The sequence below is a fragment of the Betta splendens genome, chromosome 24 (genome assembly GCF_900634795.4).
Source record: "Betta splendens chromosome 24, fBetSpl5.4, whole genome shotgun sequence".
Classification (NCBI taxonomy): domain Eukaryota; kingdom Metazoa; phylum Chordata; class Actinopteri; order Anabantiformes; family Osphronemidae; genus Betta; species Betta splendens.
In genome coordinates, this window is record NC_040901.2 from 11,363,684 (window position 1) to 11,385,259 (window position 21,576).

General features: G+C 49.4%; 1 protein-coding gene across 20 annotated transcripts in view; it reads right to left on the reverse strand.

Annotated features, from left to right (window-relative positions):
* Positions 1-701: 701 nt before the first annotated feature.
* The window catches only part of ptprk (protein tyrosine phosphatase receptor type K), a 64,971-nt gene continuing 44,096 nt past the window's right edge, over positions 702-21,576 (reverse strand). For 2 of the 20 annotated variants that reach the window (XM_029142192.3, XM_029142186.3), the window contains 31 exons: positions 19,290-19,472; positions 19,093-19,212; positions 18,912-19,021; positions 18,633-18,834; positions 18,450-18,555; positions 18,302-18,374; positions 18,100-18,222; positions 17,917-17,991; positions 17,801-17,837; positions 14,549-14,684; positions 12,660-12,689; positions 10,714-10,874; positions 10,575-10,610; positions 9,110-9,121; positions 8,805-8,992; positions 8,384-8,483; positions 8,152-8,297; positions 7,496-7,513; positions 7,206-7,242; positions 7,023-7,120; positions 6,812-6,928; positions 6,565-6,719; positions 6,345-6,480; positions 5,394-5,543; positions 5,134-5,307; positions 4,485-4,502; positions 3,782-3,913; positions 3,576-3,701; positions 3,333-3,496; positions 3,113-3,248; positions 702-3,042 (listed from right to left, as the gene is read on the reverse strand). In XM_029142192.3, the coding sequence (XP_028998025.1) occupies positions 2,989-3,042; positions 3,113-3,248; positions 3,333-3,496; positions 3,576-3,701; positions 3,782-3,913; positions 4,485-4,502; positions 5,134-5,307; positions 5,394-5,543; positions 6,345-6,480; positions 6,565-6,719; positions 6,812-6,928; positions 7,023-7,120; positions 7,206-7,242; positions 7,496-7,513; positions 8,152-8,297; positions 8,384-8,483; positions 8,805-8,992; positions 9,110-9,121; positions 10,575-10,610; positions 10,714-10,874; positions 12,660-12,689; positions 14,549-14,684; positions 17,801-17,837; positions 17,917-17,991; positions 18,100-18,222; positions 18,302-18,374; positions 18,450-18,555; positions 18,633-18,834; positions 18,912-19,021; positions 19,093-19,212; positions 19,290-19,472 (3,353 nt within the window). In that variant the 3' untranslated portion in view covers positions 702-2,988. The remainder of the gene's footprint in view (positions 3,043-3,112; positions 3,249-3,332; positions 3,497-3,575; positions 3,702-3,781; positions 3,914-4,484; positions 4,503-5,133; positions 5,308-5,393; positions 5,544-6,344; positions 6,481-6,564; positions 6,720-6,811; positions 6,929-7,022; positions 7,121-7,205; positions 7,243-7,495; positions 7,514-8,151; positions 8,298-8,383; positions 8,484-8,804; positions 8,993-9,109; positions 9,122-10,574; positions 10,611-10,713; positions 10,875-12,659; positions 12,690-14,548; positions 14,685-17,800; positions 17,838-17,916; positions 17,992-18,099; positions 18,223-18,301; positions 18,375-18,449; positions 18,556-18,632; positions 18,835-18,911; positions 19,022-19,092; positions 19,213-19,289; positions 19,473-21,576) is intronic. The other 18 variants (XM_029142188.3, XM_029142195.3, XM_029142189.3 and 15 more) reach the window with 18 other exon arrangements.

Sequence of the window (21,576 nt, forward strand, 5' to 3'; positions counted from 1 at the left end):
GCTGTTTAGTACCACAGCTCTACTCTACAGATCAGTTTGTGTTTGTAAGATTCATTTAAGCTGAATATTCCATTTCATGTATAAATTAATTGTAAAACCTTCTTTTCTAAATGCAAAGTTTTGAAATGGTTTCCATCATTTTATTAGTTCCCCTGCTTTATCAGTGTGGTTGGGTATATTTTGCCTCTTCTATGCTATCTACCATCTGTTGTAAATAATTATGCAAATTAAACTTTTTGAAGAAAACATCATAGTTAATTAATTTTCCTTTTTGTGTATAGAGACTTAGAGAGGCTGCGCGGCGGCTGAATCAGGAAGAAGACGAGTCGTGTGGGATTTGAGCTCAGAGGCAGGTTATTTATGGGGCGTTAATTAAACCCTGGGTGCAGTATTTAGGTAACGTCTCTGGGTCTGAAGGGCGACATCACTGCCTCTTAGTTACATCTGTGACACGTCTCATAACTCTTGGAGTGTCCTACCTTCAGTCTGGAGTTCAGTCCGTCTCTCTGTCCACAACCTTCAAAGTCCACAGCTCACAGAAAAACAGGTGCAAGTAGCAGCGATTACTAATTAAGCATTAGGTGCAGTGGTTTTGGTGCCTTGCAACGTTAATGACTGTACTTCCTACACCTGAGTTCCCATTTTCTAGGTTAGAGTTATGATTATATGTGAAGGTTTCAGGTTTCATAATAAAAAACACATTTAATTAAAGAAGTGGTCTTTATTACAGCAAAGAAGCCAAACATTACAGACAAGAATAATAATGAATCATGAACATCAGTTCTGTACTCGGTCGTTCATACAGACACCTGCTTCATTCACCATCTTTCAAGGCCATTACTTTGGATTTAGTCAGAGGAATTATGAGAAACCCGTGGGACCTTTCCTTGGACGAGTAGTTCTGACACACTGTGTCACCGGCTTTTTCCCTTTTAGTTTTCTACCATCTGGTGGCGCCCGTCATCACTGAAAACAAAGTATCGTCATCTGGCTCATCTGCTCTTTGGGTCGGTCCAGAACCGACCCACCAACAGATTAAAGCTCAGTATGCGTCAAACAATATCTGTCCATATTTAAACCCAGGAGCACAATTTGTGACTTCCGTCATCCAAACGCGTCTGCTCGGCCTTTACAGTACTCACGAAAGTCTATTTACAATAACATCCTTTAGAGCAGGGCTTCTTTTGTCCCGACAAAGTGGAACATATGATATTATATTTACAATAAAGTTTTCTAGAATTTTCTGAATCATTGTTCACGAACAGAAACACGTCTGGAATTCGGGAAGCGAGTGAAGCATGGAACAAAATGCTGAACTGTGGTCCAAACGATAATCAGCACACGGACCGTCCATGGAACCAAGCAGTCTAAGACGTCGTATATCAGCAAGGAGAGTCAAATGATTAGGCACAATACATGTTTCTGCTTCACCGTCCTGCCTGTTTCGCTCGCTGAGCCTGTTTGCACCAGTCAGTGTCTGAGGAACACGATGAGCACGATACTGTACGAAGGTGAACAGCTCAGAGGGACGCGAGCCGCCATCCAAAGTCCTCTGATGTTCTAGCGACCACAAACAGACAAATAAACCATGTTAACGTCACAGAGATGCAAGAAGTAAAAACAAGACAATACTACGGATTCCACCTAAATACTGAAAAACTACTGATGCTTTTAATATACAGCTTCAATGGAGGCTTCTTAAACTTTTCTTCGTGGACCCAAAATGCCCGGCCGCCTCATGGACCAACGCTCTCCAGCTCCGGGAAAAGCGGACTCGGCCCATTTTGCGTCGCCGGTTTAAGAGTCGCTGGTGGTAAACATGGAATGAAGAATGATTGTTCTTACAAGCAATGCAAGTAAACAATAAATACAAACAATGTGCTTTATCTGTATAGACATATTTACACAAACTCTTTGGCTTATGAAGAAACATTACAAAACAAAGGAGAAAAGTGTTGGCCACCAGTGCACAAAGCAAACGAAGCCTTGGGTCAGTTCACTTCCAATTCTATTCAAATTCAATCAATGGAAAATGCAACTCATTAATTTCTGGAAATAAGGCCAAACCTCAGTCAGATTTGAAATTTGAATCATCTCCCATTTGTGAATTGGCTGAATTGAAAGTGCAGTGGGCCCAGCCCTGAAACAAACATGATCGAGCTAATGTCACACGGTTCAACATTTGCGATATGCGCTAAAAAGACGACTTCATAACTTCCAGTAAATCAGTAAATGATGCTACGACAGTGAGCGGAAAACATGATACATAACACACTTGTACAACTGAGTAAAAATCGTACACATCTTCAAAACACACAAACAAAAATACCTAGAAGCCTAATACTCTTCATGTAAACTTTCAGTTCCGCTGCCATTCTTTCTTCTAAGACACTACTTTATCTAGTAAGCGAAGCCATGTTTAGAATGTTTTATGTCTTAGACCTGAAAGTCTGTTTGCACATAAGCAATGAAACCAGGTGGCCGTAAAGAACTGGACTGTAACAACCGGACGTGAAGATGCTGCTGTGTAAAACTGGAGCATTCACAGGGTTTGTTGTTCAATGTACAAAAGTACCGGCTGCAAAAACTGAAATATCACCATGACGACGGCCCACGCTGTTAAGCTACTTTGCAGCTTGCAGAAGGGGGGTTGGGCGACATCTACAGGGCACATGGAGCACTGCAGCAGAGACAGCGTGACGCACAGAGTCCACGGGAGAGAGGTGAGAGGCTGAACACTGAAGCGGAGCCCGAGGCGTGGGAGCCCTGGACCCGCCGGCACTCGCAGCTGCACAGCAAGCATTGGGGAGACTCTCAGCGGCGCTCGACGTTTCCCACTGGCTCCGCGTGAAGGGATGCTGGATGGATGGATGCTACGGAACGGCCAGCGCGGAGGAGGAGCGGTCGGGGCCAAAGCGGAAGCGAAGAATCAAACAGGCGGGAGGCTTCTCTCCTTCACCTCCTTCTCCTCTTGTCTCCTTGGCTCCTCTAGGAGGACTCGATGAACTCCAGCGCCAGGTCGTAGCAGAAGCGGTACTGCTCCTGCAGGACAAACGCTGGGCTTAATATCCCACATGTCGCCTGTCTCCTGCTGCGTCTGCGTGGTACTTACCGGCGTGTCCACCATGTTGGGTTTGCTGTTCCTCAGGGTCTTGACCGCGTGGAAGACGTCCACCACGCTCTGCCTCTTGGCCATCTCACACACGATGCTGCTGGCGCAGAACACGCCGCTGCGCCCGCCTCCGTTCCTGCGGAGGGTAAAGAATCAAACCCCGGTAGCGGCGACAGTGCGTGTTCGCGGGGGCTCGCTGCTCGCTTTGCCTGGTACTCACAGGCAGTGCACGATGGTCCTGCCCTCCCCCTCCTCCCCCTCGCGCTGCCACTGGTCCACCTGCAGGATCAGCTTCAGGAAGGAGCGCTTGGAGGCGGGCACGTCCCGGTGTCCGGCCCAGCCCAGGTACTGGAACTGGCGCACCATCAGGTAGCCTTCCTGAGGCTGGAGGAGGGAGCACACGCGCGTTTAGGCGAAGCCGGGAAACCACACACGCCGCGGGACAACATGAGGCTCTACCAACCCTGGTGAGGTTGCAGACCCGGAAGAGCCTGCTGATGACGTCGCAGTCCATGGAGCAGGACATACACTCCACCTGCACCGGGCCGTAGCGCAGCGTGCCCTCCTCTGGCCAGTACTGGGGACAGCCCTGAGCACAAGCAGACGTTACTGGGTGCATTCAGTGTCTTTCCCTGCGACCTGGTCTCGGCGGCTCATCACTGCGTCTACCTGAGCCAAGTCGATCTCGTTGAGCATGAGCAGACTGGTGCAGCCGTAGTCGTAAACCAAGCGCCAGAAGTCCTTGACGGTGTTGGGCAGGGGGTGCTGGGTAACGATGAAGGCAGCGGGCTGCCTGTAGCTCTACAGGGCAGAGACAAAGCTGTTACTGGGAGTTTTATGAGGCCTCCAGCTTCTATTTGTATAGATGAAATATTAGTTAATGTCGTTACGCATCCTTCGTGTATAAACACATGAACACACACACACGCAGTAGAACAGCTTTTGGAACACGGCACATTGAGCTGAGGAGGTATTAGGGTCACATGATCATGCAGTAGCATGCAGTACTTAAACAAACACACGGTACACGTAGTACGTCTATTGCTACTTCTATTAGGATCAGTTATTTTCACATTCAGTCACATCCTCCGTCTGAATCCTTATAAATCAATTACAACATGAAGGATAAGCTCTCGTCTAAACACGAGGATCTGACTGAAGTGGAACGTAACTGAGCCCACAGTGGCTTGGGTCTGAATGGAGATGTGCAGCCAAATATGTGACATGGGTGTGAATGGCTCTGCTGACTGGGGGTCGGGCTCGGGACTCGGGACTCGGGGTGTAGAATGGCTTTGCTGAACATGAGCCTGATGGCAGGATGACACTGAAGCCATGAAACAAATCCAGTACTTGAAATCGGAAATCCCATTACCTGGAACTCTTCTGACAGCTTGGTTAGAGAGAGGCCAAAGGTAAGTTTGACTCAGCTAAATTTGAAAGACTCCAACAACCTTTTGGAGAGAAGCCAGATCTTTGCACACCATGCATATGCATCAACCATTGATATCATACTGGATCTTTAAATCCTCCCTCTTCAATACTGGATCTTCCTTATTAAACCACAGTGGTGACAAAAACCAGATATTCGCTATCTTACCTTGAATTTACACCTTCCTAATGTTTTTTTTCTCAAGTGGGCAACATGTTGAGACAGTTAAAGTCATGTTTGGGTGGTGGTCAGAGAAGCTAGTGGTCTTTTCAGAACCTGGATTTGTCTCTAGCCTCTTGCTGCTAAAACCACAAACACAGCATCACATGAACAGGGAGGGAAGTCTGCGTGTGAGCGTGTGCTCTGCATCAGCATGTGTGCAGTATCGCTCGTCATCATCGAGTACAGACACTCTCCTACAAGTCTGTATCATTTTCAACAAATTCGTGGCTGCAGTTTGGGACAACAGACGTTATGCGTTTGGCTTTTCTGCGCGGCTCATATTCAAGTGATGTTTCCTCAAATGTCCCAAACTACTTTTAAATGATGTGTTGAAAATAACACAAGCTCACTGAGCGAAGCACAGACTTACATCCATCAGGGCGGCGTTGATGTAGTTGCTGCTCTCGCCGTCGATGGTGATGAGGAAGGGCAGGCACCTGTCAGGAGGGAGGCCGTCCATGAAGCGGTTCTTGTCCTGGTTCCGAGGCAGCAGCGCGATGCTGCAGTCTTCAGGCTGAGGCTGCGGGGTCACCGAGTTCAGCGTCTGGATAACAGAGGCGCGCGGCGGGTTCGGGTCACGACAGTCGCATCCAACCATGTTCTGTAGCTGTGATTAGAGTTTAGCTTTACCTGGAACTCATCCTTCAGGTGTGAGGAGTTGGTCTGGGAGTCGATGCGGATCAGCTCGTAATAGGCTGCTTTGAACTCGCACACCGGTATGGCTGTCTCTCCACAGAGACAAGCCTCCAGTATGGCATCGTGGATGAATATATACTGCTCCTGAAGACAGGCAAATCAGAGCATGACGTCGCATTCACACACGTTTCACTCCCTGATATAGGTGAACGTGCACACAGGTCACGCGACAGAACGACCCCCCACAGCTGTGACATCGAGTGAACGAGCATGCAGAGCGACCGATGGCTGATGGGAGATGGAGCTGAATGACGAGAGACGATGATGTGAAGACATTTTCTACACTCATTGGCTTCAACTCAAAGAACAGAGAGAAATAATATTTGACCTATATTATTTTAAGGTCTGGTTAAAGTGCTTTGCTGTAATAACTATATTGCATAACCATATTATAGGGTCATTTATACAGTACTGTATATGTATCAGTTCTGATATTTAATTTGGTGCTCTTCATGTTATTTACATTATCTAAAACTTTTGCATATTTCTTAATGTATATAAAAAGTATATATATATATATATATATATATATATATATATATATATATATATAATATTATATATATATATATATATATATATATATGTTGCCAGCAATTTTCTAAAAACAAACTTGAAACTTTGCATCTTGTTCTTTTTTTCATGTATTAACTACTCCAGTTCCATGGTGTCTCCTCTACTCAAAGAAACCAGTGTAATTCCTGATCCGGTCACTGGGCGGTGCTAAAGTGAGATATTCCCACGTCCCAGACCAAGCTGTTAATGAATGACTGGATGTCACGGGTGGCGGATACATGACACTAGGTGATCTCTCCGGCCTGCGTCGTGCCGGTTACTGGGAGGACTGGGATGAGGATGCAGATGGAGGATGGGCAATGCAGTCACCTCAGTCTGTACCATGTTGATTCTCCGTGAGCGCAGAGCCTTCACGCAGTTGTAGATGTCGACCACACCTTCTCTCTCCGCCATGTCCAACATGATGTCAATGACTATGAAGCAGCCCGTGCGTCCGGCTCCCGCGCTGCAGAGAGGGACAGGGGGATGAGTGCAGGTCGCACCGCTATGATAACATGTGGTATGGCGCATGCGGGTGCTGTGTTCATACCTGCAGTGGACCACGATGGGCCCCGCGGACGGCGGGTTGGAGATTTTAACTCTGCGGATGAAGGAAAGTAGTCCCGTGGCGTGATACGGAACCCCGTGATCAGGCCAGCCTGTGAAGTGGAACTGCTTCACCTCCCGCACCTCGTTGAATCCACGCTGAACAGACACAAAACACAGGCAATGTGAGATGTACAGTTAACAATACAGTAAATGTACATCGTGCTAAAGTTTTTAAATGTATAACTCACCCTCTCTAGTGTAAATGTGCGAACCACATACTCAGCCAGAGGTTCGACCTCCACAAACGTCACCTTAAAGTCTCCGTACACCTCAGCATCGTCTGGCCAATACTTATAGCACTTGACCTAAATGAGCACAGATTGACTCATTCCATGACATTCAGCACATTCCATTAGGAGCCTTAACACATGAAGCTGCAGCGCGCATGCGGCCACTCACCCTTCCGACCTCCACCAGGTTGGTTACCATGACGATGCAGGCTGACTGCTCCTGCCACACCATCCTCCAGAAGTCGTACACGGTTTCGTGGACGGGGCCTGGACACAGACACGCAGGGAGCGGTGTGACGGAGCGTCTGATGGAAAGCGTGCGGCCTGAGTTTGACAGCGTGTGGGTCCTTACCTTGAGTGGCGATGTAGTGACTGGGTCGCTGGTAGCCCTGAAACACAATCATGACACAACAAGACCTTTAGAACTGGTTCCTAAAGGAGAGCTGGTCTTGACTGAGCCCCTTTTGTGAATAATACTACGAGATCCCTGCCATGAGCTACACATGACTCTAGTGATGCCACAGAGGACTGGTTGGAGGCCGGATGGAGAGGAGCTGTTCATGCGCTTTGGGTGCGGGTGTGACGGGATGGGTGAGGTGCAGTTTAGGAGGCGTGAATGGAGGAGTCCACAGTGATACTTACATCCCTGTACAGCCAAATCTACAGGCCAAGCCACAGGCAGAAAGAACGAGTGGAAGAAAGAAAGAAAGCACAACAATGTCAGTGAGTGTCAATCAGAAAAAGAAAAGTTGCATTGACATAATGCAAATGTGAACAGGACATGCAGAAAATGAGGATGGGAACTAAATTAGATTGAATAGAAAGGACACTCACAGATGCGTTATGATCAAATATTATTAAAGCATAAGGTCCTTAAAGCGTGAAGGACTGTAGGTTAATGCAAGTAGTTCAGGGAGTGTCCAACTATTTCTTCTAATTCTTGCATAATGTAGCATGCGTGTCGTAATAATGATGACAAAGTGATTAGTACTTAGTGTGAAAAACTAACATGCAGCAGAAATGGCAACAAGACAATTATGAGCAGTGGACAAACAACATATAGGCTTGCATTGACTAATGAATGGATGGAGGACCCAGTTATAAATAGTGGAAATGCTACAATGCATTACTGAAACACATACATGGAATATAGTTTGGCTGTATCAGGTTACATGTGACTGTGGGGATGGATGAGGTGCGTAAGCAAACAGACACAGACTGCACTCATGATGTGTTTTCATGTCAAATGGCTGATGGATGACCAGTAGACGCAATAAAGGTATAGAGGCCTGACATACGAGCGAGGGAGTGTGGTTTCGTTGGTTTCGTTGGGAGCCAATAGTAGCATTCGATGCGTTTCCACTTACATCGATGTAGTTGGCGTTGATGTAGTCGGAGGAGGGGTCGTCTTCGATGGGCTGGAGGATAACCCGCGAGTGGTCATCTAGGAGCATAAAGAGGGAGGCTTCAGTACGTTAGAATCAGAAGAAACCATTCAAACTGCCCGTGGCCTCTACGCGTGCCGCGTACATGCTATGATGTTCCCGTAGCGGTTCTTGGTGCGGTTCTGCTCCTTCTTGGCCACGTCCCAGGAGGCCGACTGGCCCTCGAAGAAGCTCTGTATCACCAACAGCACACGGCAAATCAGAAAAGACAATTATACGTCACGTCTGCTTGTTAACGGCACAGAACTCTGAGGGCTGCTCTCATCGGCGCCGGCAGGAAAGCAATTAGAAAAGGGCTCATTACATAAAAGCTGTAAACGCACTGACTGTTATATATCCACACATTAAGAGGCCATTAAATGCTAATAGTCCTTTTATCTTTTTAATCTAAGACCAAACATCAAAGGGAGCTTTAGGGATCCTACAATAATCACAAACAGTCAATGTTAAGCGCGCAAACGCATGTGCATGAGTCCAACCATCAGCCCTGATGCTGATAGTCTTACTTCGTACTCCTCCTTGAAGCCGTAGCTGTCGGACGTCTTCATCAGGTTGATGTGCTGCAGGAGGTCGGCCACGCGGATGGCCGGGTGCAGCTGCCCCGTCTGGTACGGAGACTCGGTGCCCTCGCAGTGGTAGCGCGGCACGTCCAGGAGCCGGCTGCTCTCGGCCGCCGAGCCGCTGTGGTTCTCGTCTGTCAGAGAGGGAGGCTACGGGTCAGGGCGGTTCTGAGAGCGTCTGAGACGCAGGTCGGGTGTCGATCAGTCCCTGCAGCCTAACAGAAAACAACTCGCTTCCAGCCTGGACTCACCTGTGATTGGAACTACACGTCAAAGCAGCGGAAAAGAGAAGAGGGAGAGGTTTTGTCAGATTGGAGCCGAGGCAGCGAGTCGGAGCCCAAACATGACGGATGAGCCACTTACAGGAACAGGACATGGATGGAGGATGACAGAGCCAACACACGCACAGACAAACTGTCAGGAGCAGGCGCCTTTTCCGGTGGGTGAGTGTAGTATTAAAGTACTACTGGCAGGAGCAAGTACGCAGGCGAAGTATTTTAAAAGGTCAAATCAAAGTCCAGATGAGCGCGTCGGTGCCGAGCGGCTTAATGGGAGCTGACAGCAGAGGCGGAGGTGACAGGTGACGCGGTGGCAGGTGCTGGGACTCGACTGACTTCATCCTCGGCCGCGTTTATGGCCTGACGCTGTTTATTTCACCCGAGCGCCGCCTTCGTGCGCTCGGCGGACATGTTCGCTCATTACTGGTCGTCGAAGCTTTGTTAAGCCCTCGTCAGACCAATTAAGAGCAAACTTGACCTGACACCGCTTCTTAATTCCCTACTTCCTGCTCCTTCCTCCCTCGGCCTGACGTGATGAGCTGGGACGTACTGTAACTGCAGCCTTCGCTCTGCATTAGGGGCCGCGGGGCCGCTAATTAACGCGGCTTGGTGGCGTGGTGGAGCGTGGGCGCCCGAGGGGCCGCGTTCCGACTCCACCTCGCTGCAGAGTCAACGCGCGGCCAAACTGCAGATAAACACATTGCAGGAGCCGGGGAAGCGGCGAAGTTGGCAAAAACGGCGCGATTTCCCCAGCACTCGGGGCACGAGCGGCGGGGGAAGCCGGCGGTTGGGGGGGGGGTTCACAGATGGAGGATGCTCTGAATCCAGCGCGCTCCGACAAACTTCTGCCAACGACACGGAGCCGCGGGCGCCCGTTGACTTGATGTCACAGATTTAATCCGCAGCCATTTTGCAGTGGCAGCGTGACAGCGCGTCTCCCCCCCGTTTGAGCCCCGGCGCCCGTCATCCGCGGGACGGGAGGCGGCGCGCCTCCAAACAACTCAAAAGTGCGGAAATAATGAGGTCTCTAAGGGAGAGCGACGGTAATTACTGTGAATATCAATAACGCGCGGCGGGAGACGTAAAGCGCGGCGGGGACCGCGAGTGAGGGAACCTGGGGGAAACACAGAGTGACGGATGAGGCGCTTTCAGGAGCAGGCGTGTTCTACATGGAGAGCTGGCACGAGCACGAGCAGAGAGAAGAGGAGCTCAATATCGGTTGTGTTCCATGCCAGAAAATGAACACAAGCCAAGCAAATGATGTGTGATCCAAAGTGGGACGCCACATGTCGCTCCAGGGTTATGGACCTTTGTGCACAGTACAGTATGTGGAGACCCAGACATATACAGGACACGGCTACAAGCACGATGATGGGTGACCACTACAGGGTGTTGATGGATGGTGAATGGGACACATCCATCCATCTACATGTCTCACCTAACACCGCGGTGGGGACCAGCGGATCGTTGGGCACTGCAGAAGGAAACACGTGTTTGACATCCTTCAGCATTAATTAAACGCGCACGCGAGGGCCCTGTGTAAACTCAAAGTAAAGAGAAGGGGAAAACGTCCTCACATCTGTTGTTGTAGTTGTGGGAGTCCATGAAGGTCACGGCCATGGGGTCCTCGGCGTGCAGGGTGCTCTGGTCGGCGTAGCTCCGGTCCATGGCGTTCACCATCTGGGTCATTTCCTGCCGCGTGGTTCCGATCACGTCCTTGCGCTTCTTGGCCAGTTTCCTGTCGAGGGGCAGAGACGCAGTCAAGTCACCGGACGAGCGCACACGCAACCACCAGGCAGCCTGCAGGACACTGCATGTTCAAATTGGGTGTGTTTTAGGCTGTTTTTGGCAGCTGTGTGTTGGTGGGGGCTGCAGGCTGCTGATAGTGAAACGCTGGGAGAGGAGGAGGAGGAGGAGAAAACAAGCAAGGAGGGTGAAGGAGATGCTTGTTACGAACGGCAGCGTTTACCAGACTCTACAGGAGCAAAGGGAAAACAGCATCTGATACAGACCGGGCACAACTGGCTGTTAACCCTGGTGTGTTCAGACGGAAGCCCCCAAAAGCTAAAGCTTGAGTCCCAAATAAACATTTAAAGTCTGTATTTTAATAATTCAATGCTCCGTCAGAGTATAAGACATAAGGAAGAAAAACTATGTTTATATCCTGGAGCAAAGATAAGAAAAATCCCATTAACACTACGAGAGGTAGCCTGGAAAAACATTTAGCAACCGAAGGACCACAGTTATCGTCACACGCTGTGGTATAAACTGTGAGACAGGAGTTAACTCTGCGTTCACCCAGGGCTGAACATGCAGGAACATTAACGTATCCCTCCAGAGCCGTAGATGTGCATCAGTTCAACACACACAGTATAATTTTATGATGAAAAGAGAGGCAAGTTTAAATTTTTTTTTAAAAAGGTTTTTTTTAATTTAGTCCAAATATACTATAGTGACTGATCCAATGTACGGCTCTGACGTCTCAGCAGCACAGACGTGAAACATGCTGCGTTTCCTCTGCGTGGACAAACTGCACCTCCTGACCCCAAAATACACCGACTGCAGGTTTAACACATACACACACAACAAACACACACCGGAAGGTTTAACTTCAGACGGTCTAAAATCCATAAAGTGAATGTTTTATTCATATATGTATATGGAGACATGGGAAAATCCTTAAACTGTATTTTCACACCTTATAAATAAGATGAGCTAAAGAGTAGCTGTATTCCTAAAAACACTCTCACAAAGTGGACCTTTTAAGACAGAAATAAATCAGGAGGAGAAAGAACCCACAACAGCAGAACAAACATAGGGGCCGATGCAGAATCGGAGCCAAAAACAGGAAACCCCACATGTCCAGCGGTCCCACTGACAGTCGAGACACATGAGCACGCATTAGGTACCTGTGACTGGATGGGCGGATGGATGGTCACATGACTACATGCACACAAAGAGCTACCAGTCAAGTGCAGCATTCTTTTTTCAAATAACACGCTGGGGCCTGTGTCGGCCCGCCTCGGCCCGCTTGGGCCCGCTTGGGCCCGCTTGGGCCCGCTTGGGCCCGCTTGGGCCCGCTTGGGCCCGCTTGGGCCTGGGTTACGGCCAACGCTGGCCTTGGTAAGCCTGCGTCAGAGCAACTTTGGAGCATGTAGAACACCAGGGCTGAGGTCAATTCACTGTCAGTTCAGTCCCCTCCAATTTAGCAGCCGCCGTTTGATCTGCAGGCCAATCGGGGGCCGCTGGTTTCTCATCATTCAAACAGGAAACAATCACCCTTGTCGTGATGAACGTAGCTGTGTGCTTTGAATATGCAGAATCCTGATCTGACTGGCATGAAAGTGAACTGACCCACGCCCTGGCGGGGTGTCAATGAGGATGACTTTGGCTGGTCGGTCACAGCTGGAAATGTGTTTTGTCTTGAAAAAAGTATACTGCATCTTTAAAAGTCACAAGGACTAGCCGCTAACGATTCGCCCAATAAAGCACCGGCCGCCGGGCGGGCTGGTTGTTTACTTACAGGTAATAAGAGTATGAATAGTAGGTCCTCCTGGGGTTGTGAGCCAATCAGAAAGCAAAGAACGAGACACAAGGGTCATGAATATGCAGATGAGGACAAGACTGTCCTGCCCCAACCAGCAACAACAGAAACAGAACAAAACACCTTTTGACTGCTACAACTTCAGGTCATGCAGGGGGTCGGTAGAATTACTGTTTGATTTTAGAAAATGCTGAATAAAAGCATAAAACAAGCTCAGAGACCTGTTAAATATTCCTAAATCAATAATAAGCCATCAACGTGCACTAGTTTCTGCAGCACTTTGAAACTGTGTTCAGATTTTGCTCTCTCCGTCTCTGAATGTAATAAACAAATGTCACAACTGCAGCGAGGCGCAGATCCGCTCGCTTTCTGTGAAGCGAGCATGATGTCATAGAGTCATCACGGCCCACCATTTTAAAGATGCAGTATTGTTCAGAGTTGTGAGGGTTCGATGGCAATGAAGATTGATCTCCCCAGAAACCGTGATGGAGGACGGCGGGGGCTGCTGCCGCCAGAGCCTCGCGATGGTCCCACAGAAACCACAAGGGCCCCGATATCCATAAAAATGACCCAACACGACACAAACAAACTCACAGTCGAGCTAAAACTGTGCTCAGAACTTATTGTTGAAAACTGCTTCATGCGTGAACCTGTATTCATATAGAAGTCCTTCAATTTAGTGTTTTTCCTCTCCAGCCTAGAGTAAAGTGGAGGCAAAGCAGCAGTGGACAGTGAATTCAGAGCTTGATTTACATCATTTACACTGTGATACTGGAGCCACAGCACGGATGTTGAATCCCATGACTTCATTTAGCCAATTAGAATAAAATTACGGAGGTCGGGGGCTGCAGAGTTCTCCAGTAATGACAGAACATTACTGTCAGTTATTTCATGTCTAACTGCTTCAGATTTATGGAACGAGATCACGACGGGTTGCAATTAATACACGATCCGTTCTTTTTCACGGTCGTTCTTTTCGGGCACGATGTAAAAGTTCAGCGTTCTTCCCAGAAAGCGACACTCGTTTGAGTCGACAGTGATTCACCTGAATACGTCCCACATCTCATAGGGATCAGTGCAGAGACCAAGCAGTAAAATCAGTAAATGTTATTGCACTAACAAATAACAATAACCTGAGGCTGCTTCGAGCATCAAAGGAACCTAAAATCAAGGGATTTTTATTTCTTTTTATATACTTTTATTTATAAGATTTATATAAAATCTTTTGACTGTAAAATAACTTAATAAATTAACATAATAATAAGTATTAATATTGAGAGTAAGGCCACCAGGGGCTGTATGGGTAGCAGTGGATCTACTCTAGTGATAAAACGTGATTATACAGCAGCTGTTTGTTGCAGTTGCCTTTATCCGCCACTTGGTGGCGCCCTACACCAGATTAACACAGTGCAGACCAGAAGTTCTAGTCTAGACTCTGGAGTCTTAGTAGAGGGCGATATAGTGAATATGCTCAGATTACGGGCCTGGTCCAAACTGATCCACACTGGAACCCACTTACGTTCCAACAACGTTCCTTCTCCAGATCAGACCTCACACCTACAACAAGGACTTGAGTGTTACACAGCTTTGTCTTTCAGCACAATTACAAACAGTGGTCATTTTTAACAGTCCAACTGTTCTGAGCCAAGCGACTGAAATGGTTCCGAAGGGAGATCAATGTTTATGGTGGATGGATGGAGGATGGAGATCATACAGCAAATACTGAACCAACACACAGAATGGACTCTGTAGGTGCATCTGTGTGCACCTACCAGTGAACAGGACTTATTGGTGTGCACATGAACTGTTATTCATGTAGCACCTGACTGTTTTGTGGATTTCGGGCGCGTCGAGGCGCCGTCACTCACCTCTTCTTGACCAGCAGGATGGCGACCAGCACCAGCAGGATGAAAACCAGGATGCCGGCGCTGAACCCGGCGATCTTCACCACGCGGTCCGTCTGCTTCTCGGGCCCAGGAATGACCTCCGGCTCCTCTGTCGCACCTGCAACGCAGCGACAGGAGAGCGGCGTCGTCACCAAACGCGTGCCGGTGGAAACCGGCGCCGCGCGTCTCACCCCACTGTGCACGCGCCGCGCTAATCGTGAGCCCTGGCGCCGTTCACAGGTGCTGGTTCACCTGTGCAGCGCCGTGCGCTGGAGAAGCTGCCGCCTCCCAGCTGTTGGAGGAGACGCTCGTTTTCCGTGCCCTCACACCCAGAAAGTGGCGCGCGCGATAAGAAAGCTAATCCTGATGAGCTATTAAAGCCCGCGAGGCTCAATCACCGGCGTGCTAGAGATCAGGTAAATATCAGGGAGAATGTTCTTCATATGGCAGAGTTAGCTGCCAATGCAAATGCCATGGCAACCGTCTTCCATGACGACGCGACTGAGACGAAAGGTAAATGCTTCATTAGCATGTTTTGTGAAATAACAAATAAAAGTGGCTGCTTCTACATTCTACCCACACGACTCACTTCCACTGAGAAGTTACTAAGGATCTGTCTTATAACACACGTCCCAGGTTCGTCTGGGGTCTAAACACCGTCCTGCACAGGAAGAAGGACGTGTCAACAGATCTGCAGCTGTTTGGTTCCATCTGACCCGATGAAGTGAATCAGGAAACTTTGTGCCCGCTCCCTTTTTTTTCTGATTCCACACGCAGTAAAAACACAGCGACGGCGTCGACCCCCAGCTGGAAAAGCTCCTCAAACGCCTTCGCTCTAATGTTCTCATCTACTGCTCGTGCTCAAACTCATTTCTGTTTTTGATGACTTCGGAGAATTGACTGAAGTCCCCGGTTTCATCTGTGTGGAATAATAATTCACACATTAGGTCGGAGGCGGAGAGGAGCCGAGTGGTTTAAACCCTGTTGATCACGGACAGAAAGTCAACAGAAAGAGCCGCGGCATCTGTTTCCCTGCTCCTGAGCTCTACTTAGTGATCTCATCTCATAAGGCCAGAATAGTTTGTGCTGCCGTGTAAGGACATTATCATGCATTATGATAATCCAAATAATCCAACACAAAGACATATGCATAAAAGTCAACATAATGCAATGCAGCTCTCAAATAATAATCCACTTCTAATGCTAAATATCAACACGATAGACATAATCCCGCTCTCCTGCTTTATCTGTCTCAACATTTGGGGCCTTTACATATTTTGTTCTAAAATGTTTCCGCCGGTGATTTTTTTGAAAGGCTCCCAAAAACGCGGGACGCGGACTGATGGTTGAAGCATGAACCGTAGCGTCTGAGCCAAAGTTTAGCTTTTAAACCATAAGGTTGGTATAATTGAATCCACAAACAGTCAGTGAGGGATTTTCTTCCAGTAAGTGTCATGTTATTGTCTGGGTCAGAACCGTCCCAGCTGAGCTCACCTTTACTGAGCTGATTCCAGAAATTCTAGAAATGTGCTTTTTTATGAATAATCACAACTTCTCTATTGGTTTTGTAGATAAATACGCTTTAATACAGTCGCTCAGGTTCACAAGTGGGTCAATGGGTGACCAGGAACGTGCTCCATATTGTTTGGGCACTTGTGTTAAATTGTGCCGTCCGAACCCGACGCGACCGAGCTAATTGCACAGACACAGCGTTAGCAAGTTACAAGAGGCAGTAGGAAAACAGTCTTTAAAGGCTTCAGAGTCTGACCCCATAATGTCAGCGCTAGCTCTTAATGTCTGTAAAAATGATCCAGGTCACTTCATAGTGCTCACAGCCACAAACACACACACACACACACACACACCCTGAGGCTGCAGTGACAATACACAACACTCCCATGACCTAGTAGGACCATCCTCCTCCATCCTGGCTGCACGCGTGGGTGCACACACACACACACACACACACACACACACACACACACACACACACACACACACACACACACACACTGTCCATTAGTTTCCGTCAACCCTTATAAAATAAACCTGAAATCTTTCAAGCCGCTCACACATCTTCAGGCAGGAAACACAGTCCGTCACCGCGTCGCAGGTTTCGGCAGCGCGACCACGAGCTTCAGCGCCTGCGACCACGGGCGGCTCCTGAAATGCGATGACGCCGGAGAAACTGAAACCTCGCTCGTCTTGGCTAATGTCACGGTGGGAAATGACAGCTTGGGGGCACGGGTGGATGCGACCACGCCTTTGATCTCTGCCGCGGTGTCTTCCCTGAGCCCACGTTCCTGTGCCGCGACATTTAAACCGCAGGCCGGTCCCTGGACGGTGCTTAGTACAATACAGAAGTCAATCAGCCCTAATGAGTCGCTGGACCGTCATTAACGCTGAGTGTGCTAAAAATCCTACTTTTACTGTCTGCTTTTATGATCTTTTAGCACCTGGAGGTCAAAGCAAAGTCCATCAGCATAAACGGGCGAAAACCTTTTGTTTTACTTCATCGTGGATCCAAGTATTCAAATACTTTTATAGAAATGCAAATATTGTCTCACATATGAAAACGATACACAGTGAGAAGTATTTTTGCATATGTTGCTGTGTTACCAGATTAATGTCAGCGTTTAAACAAACATGTAAACAGACTCACTGATCTTGTCAACAACTTTGCCGGTTTGGCTGTAAACACGCTCACGTATTCCTGTTTATCCGTGTTCCGTCTCCAAACAGATCAACTTTGACCCACAGGTCGTTTCTAAAAAGGTTTCCTAAAAACAGTGTGTGTGTGTGTGTGTGTGTGTGTGTGTGTGTGTGTGTGTGTGTGTGTGTGTGTGTGTGTGTGTGTGTGTGTGTGTGTATCTGGTTTGGGGGATTAACTCTGCACCGTTTAAAGCCAGGCTGATAATCTACCAGAATGAGTGTGTGCAGCAGCTAGAGACACAACAACACACTTAGTATAAATGCGTCGTCTCTTTCTAACATGCAGTGTTTATATAATCATCTCTAATACTCTCACTTAATGCTCTTAATTATGAAACCCCACATAGACGTAAGGGGCTGATGGGATTATTAATCATTAATGAGCAGGAATAACAAAACAATAAATACGAGATTAAGGGTTTTTCCATTATGTAGTTGACGGAGCATAAAATAAATCAATGCAGGCAACAACAACTGTCTTTTTTTCTATTCGTTATCCATCATTCATTGGTTTGTTCTTACCTTTAACTGCCAGCCTCAGACACTGCGTCTTCGTTTCCTGAAGGCAGAAACCAGAGGAGCGACAGCTGAGTCCTCGCACAACACACGACGCCGTTGACTGCGGCGCACACACTTACCCGCTCCGTGCTGCTGACGGCTTGGAGGTAGATGTTGTAGTTCTTCCTCGGAGCGAGCGGAGGGTTCCAGAAACCCTGCGGAGGAGATCACAGAGCGCCGTCAAGGACGTTTCCAGTGAGTCGCCGCGTTCGGCCGCGGGTGCAATTGCGTTTAGGAGCACGTAGCGCGCGGGGAGCACTTGCCTGGTAGGTCTTGTTGTCGCCCACGGTGAAGGGAAGAGGCTCCAGCAGGTTACTGGGAGACAGCTGAGCAGCGTAGTAATAGGGAGACCCACCGCTGGACGCACTGTGGTACGAAACCGGCACCTGAGGACGAGGGGGCGCCTCAGTTTAGAATCATATCAACCTCACAGGCGCGAATGAGAGCAAAGGAACGACCGCGTGCCTCGTAGCAGTCGGAGGAGGCCTGGCGACGGGTCCGCTTGGGGTTCCCCTCCTCCACCACGATCTGGTAGGCGCTGTGGACGAGTGGGAGCTACGTCAGTAAAGGTGGGACTTTGTGAAGTAATGGGTGAACAGGGGCGCGTGTGCACCTTATGGGAGCTCCCTTGGCCTGCGCGGGTTTGAGCAGCACCGTGATGGTCGTCGCCGTCTCGTTGAGAAACGCCTCCGACCCGTCGTACTCGTCTATCGTCGGGGCTGAAGGCAGAACAGTCCGTCTTAGTGGGCGGCGGCGGCGGCGGCGGCGGCGGCGGACGCGCCGGAGCGCAGCTCACCTGAGATGTTGGTGGTCACGTTGAGCGTGGTCGCGGGCCCGAAGCCCTTGGAGGTGGACGCGCGTATGGAGAACTGGTAGGTGACGCCCGGGTGGAGCTGGGAGAAGGTGTGCTGGGTGGTGTTGGAGGGCAGCGCCACCGTGAGCCCCGGCCGCTGGAGAGGCACGGCGGGGTCGAACGAGCGCACCCCGCTGTAGCTGATCTGAGGCAGGACAGAGGCCGGTTAGCACTGGTTCCGCCGCCCGGCGCCGCCGCGCGGGGTCCGGGGTCTGATCCTACCTCGTACTGTATGATGACGCCATTGGGTTCCGTTGGCTCCTTCCAGTGGAGATTGATTCGGTCCTCGAATGGAGTGGATTTGAGCGACTGACTGGGAACAAAGCCAGGAACTGTGGACACACACAGAAGGGTTAGACAGGTCAGACTGGTTTCCAGTCAGTGTTAGTGGTTGGTAACCCACCGTCCTCGTCCGTCTGTATGACGGTCTCATCGCTCTCCTTCCGCCCCTCTGGGTTGGTGAGGATCATCTTCAGGCTGACGTTGGTGTAGGGCGGCAGGTTTCCCACTAGATGACGAGGCGCTGAGACGCAAAGTGTGAGAGTGAAGCAAAAGCACATACGATCCCATAATAAACACGAGGTTTTGCGTGCGCGCTACCTTTGGGGTCCATGTCCAAGCAGTCGGCCTTGCTGCGGTTGCTGGCCGTCATATAGTGGTAGCAGATGGTGACGTTGAAGGTGTGACAGCGGGTGATGTTGTAGCCCAGCGACTCCCAGTCCACCGCTATCAGGCGCGACCGGGTCTCGGCGATCTTCAGCCTCTTGGGCGTCCGCATGGGTTCTGTGGAGAACGAGAGAGAGAGCGTGAAACGGAGCCGCAGGAGGAAACCATGACACGATCCAGCATCTCTCCTTCCTGTCCAGGACTCTAATTACCCTGATTGGCTCATTGATCCTAAGCCCCGCCCACCTCAGACAAACCTCTCCGTTTCAGTCTGAATCTCTCTCCCAGTTAAGACCACATGATGATTCCACCTCTGGAAACATCTTCTGAATCAATGTGTGAGTAAGGCTAAGAAACAATGTGTCTCCTTTTGCTCTAATATTGATCTTGCACATGTGCTCTGACTGAGACTGATCTGGGATCTGTTACTGGGCGACGAGAACTAATTTTAAATTTAATTAAAAGTTTCTGTGTGTTGTTTCTTGTCATAAACTCGTCACCTGTTGATGTTCCTACCTCTCTCTCTCTCTCTCTCTCTCTCTCTCTCTCTCTCCGTCACACTGTGACCCGCCTGTTTCCTCGCGTCCCTCCAGCATTTTTTAATAAAACAGCCCACCTCAAAGAGCAGCGAGTGGAGCTGCGTCTGTTTTTCCGCCGCGTTTTTTACTCCCTCGGAGGAGACAACACAAGGACACACACTCGCCCCTTCCTCTGACAACCCATTATCTGCCTGTCACTCAGACGCACCTGCGCAGACACACACGCTGGCGCCCAGTTATTCCCCGCACACACACTCGGGCTGCAGACGGGCTCCAGGTCGGGACCGGATCCAGATTAAATCTGGGCAGAGCGAGGATGGGCGTGCTTTTATGTGTGCGCTCGCCTCCGTAAAAGGCCCCGTAATAAGAATGTGTCGTCAAGGGCAAACACAGCGCTCACGCCGGACTGTGAGCGTAATACAAACACGAGGTTCTCTAAGTCGCTCACCTGGAAGTGCCTCCTAATAAAGAGACATTTAGGCACGAGAGGAAACGGGAAGGATGAAAAATGAGACGAGAAAGGGTGGAGATGTGTGTGTGTGTGTGTGTGTGTGTGTGTGTGTGTGTGTGTGTGTGTGTGTGTGTGTGTGTGTTAATAACAAACGGGTCAGAACATTTCATTTTTGCTCCAACCTGTTATTGGATGGCTGACATTTAAACAGAACAGGCTGGAGACCTGCTGCTGCTGCTGTTCAGCCTCTGCCTCCTTTTCCTCCCTGTCTCGCACCTCGTTCAGATCAATCGCTAGTGATTAGTGATCTCACCGTAAACTCGGCTATTAGGGCACACGAGCACACACATGCTCCTCTAGCCGGCATTTTAAAACCATATTATCCTCCTGACCCATAATGCATTGCTTATCTTCCTTTATACGCTGATAAACGATGGCAATGTGAGCAAAGGAGGAGCGAAAATGAGTAAAGGAAAAAGAAAAAACAAAGCAATGCGCGAAAAACTGGGGACGGAGGCGCTGATAAAGGGAGAAGAGAGAGAACCCGGAGAGAGAGATGAGAGGGGGAAAGAGGAAGAACCGAGAGGAGGAATGGAGAGAAACGATAACTAGTGTGGAACGTGTCCAGAGTTAAGTGGGACCGGGTCCAGGCGTGAAGCACAGAGGCTGCCTTGTCCCCTCCTCGTCCTGCGCTAGACAGACAAACGGCTGGATTCATGTTGGAACTAAAAGGCTTTGTTCTCCACAGATGGAGCTTTCAAAACAGCAACAATGCAGGAGAAACGCACGCACCAACAATAACACGGAGGACGCCGGGCTTCGTATCAGCCAAATCCAGAGGTTGGGATTAAGAGGAGGCAAAACAAAAGGGGAGGAAATGGAACCAAACACAGTAGAACCTCGCTGGTGGCGGGAACGTGAGGCGTTGAAAGGAGCCGAGGCGCATCCAGGGAATGGGGGGGGGGCAGCAAGGTTGACAGGAGATGCAGCTAAATCCAAGTTAATCTGCCCAATTAGTTCCTGCTAATCCTTCCGCTGTCACCAGGAAGACAGACGGCGTCTGGATCCAGGCCTCGCTCCGGAGCACATCTGCCTGCGTGAAGGAGGCTGAGGAGTGTCCTCCAGACCTGCGTCTGAACCGAGCCTTCAGCTTCTCCACATGCACATCACCAGAAACACAACTTAACGCTGACTGTCAAACACACAACAGCTCCGTGGGCTCCCACTCCAC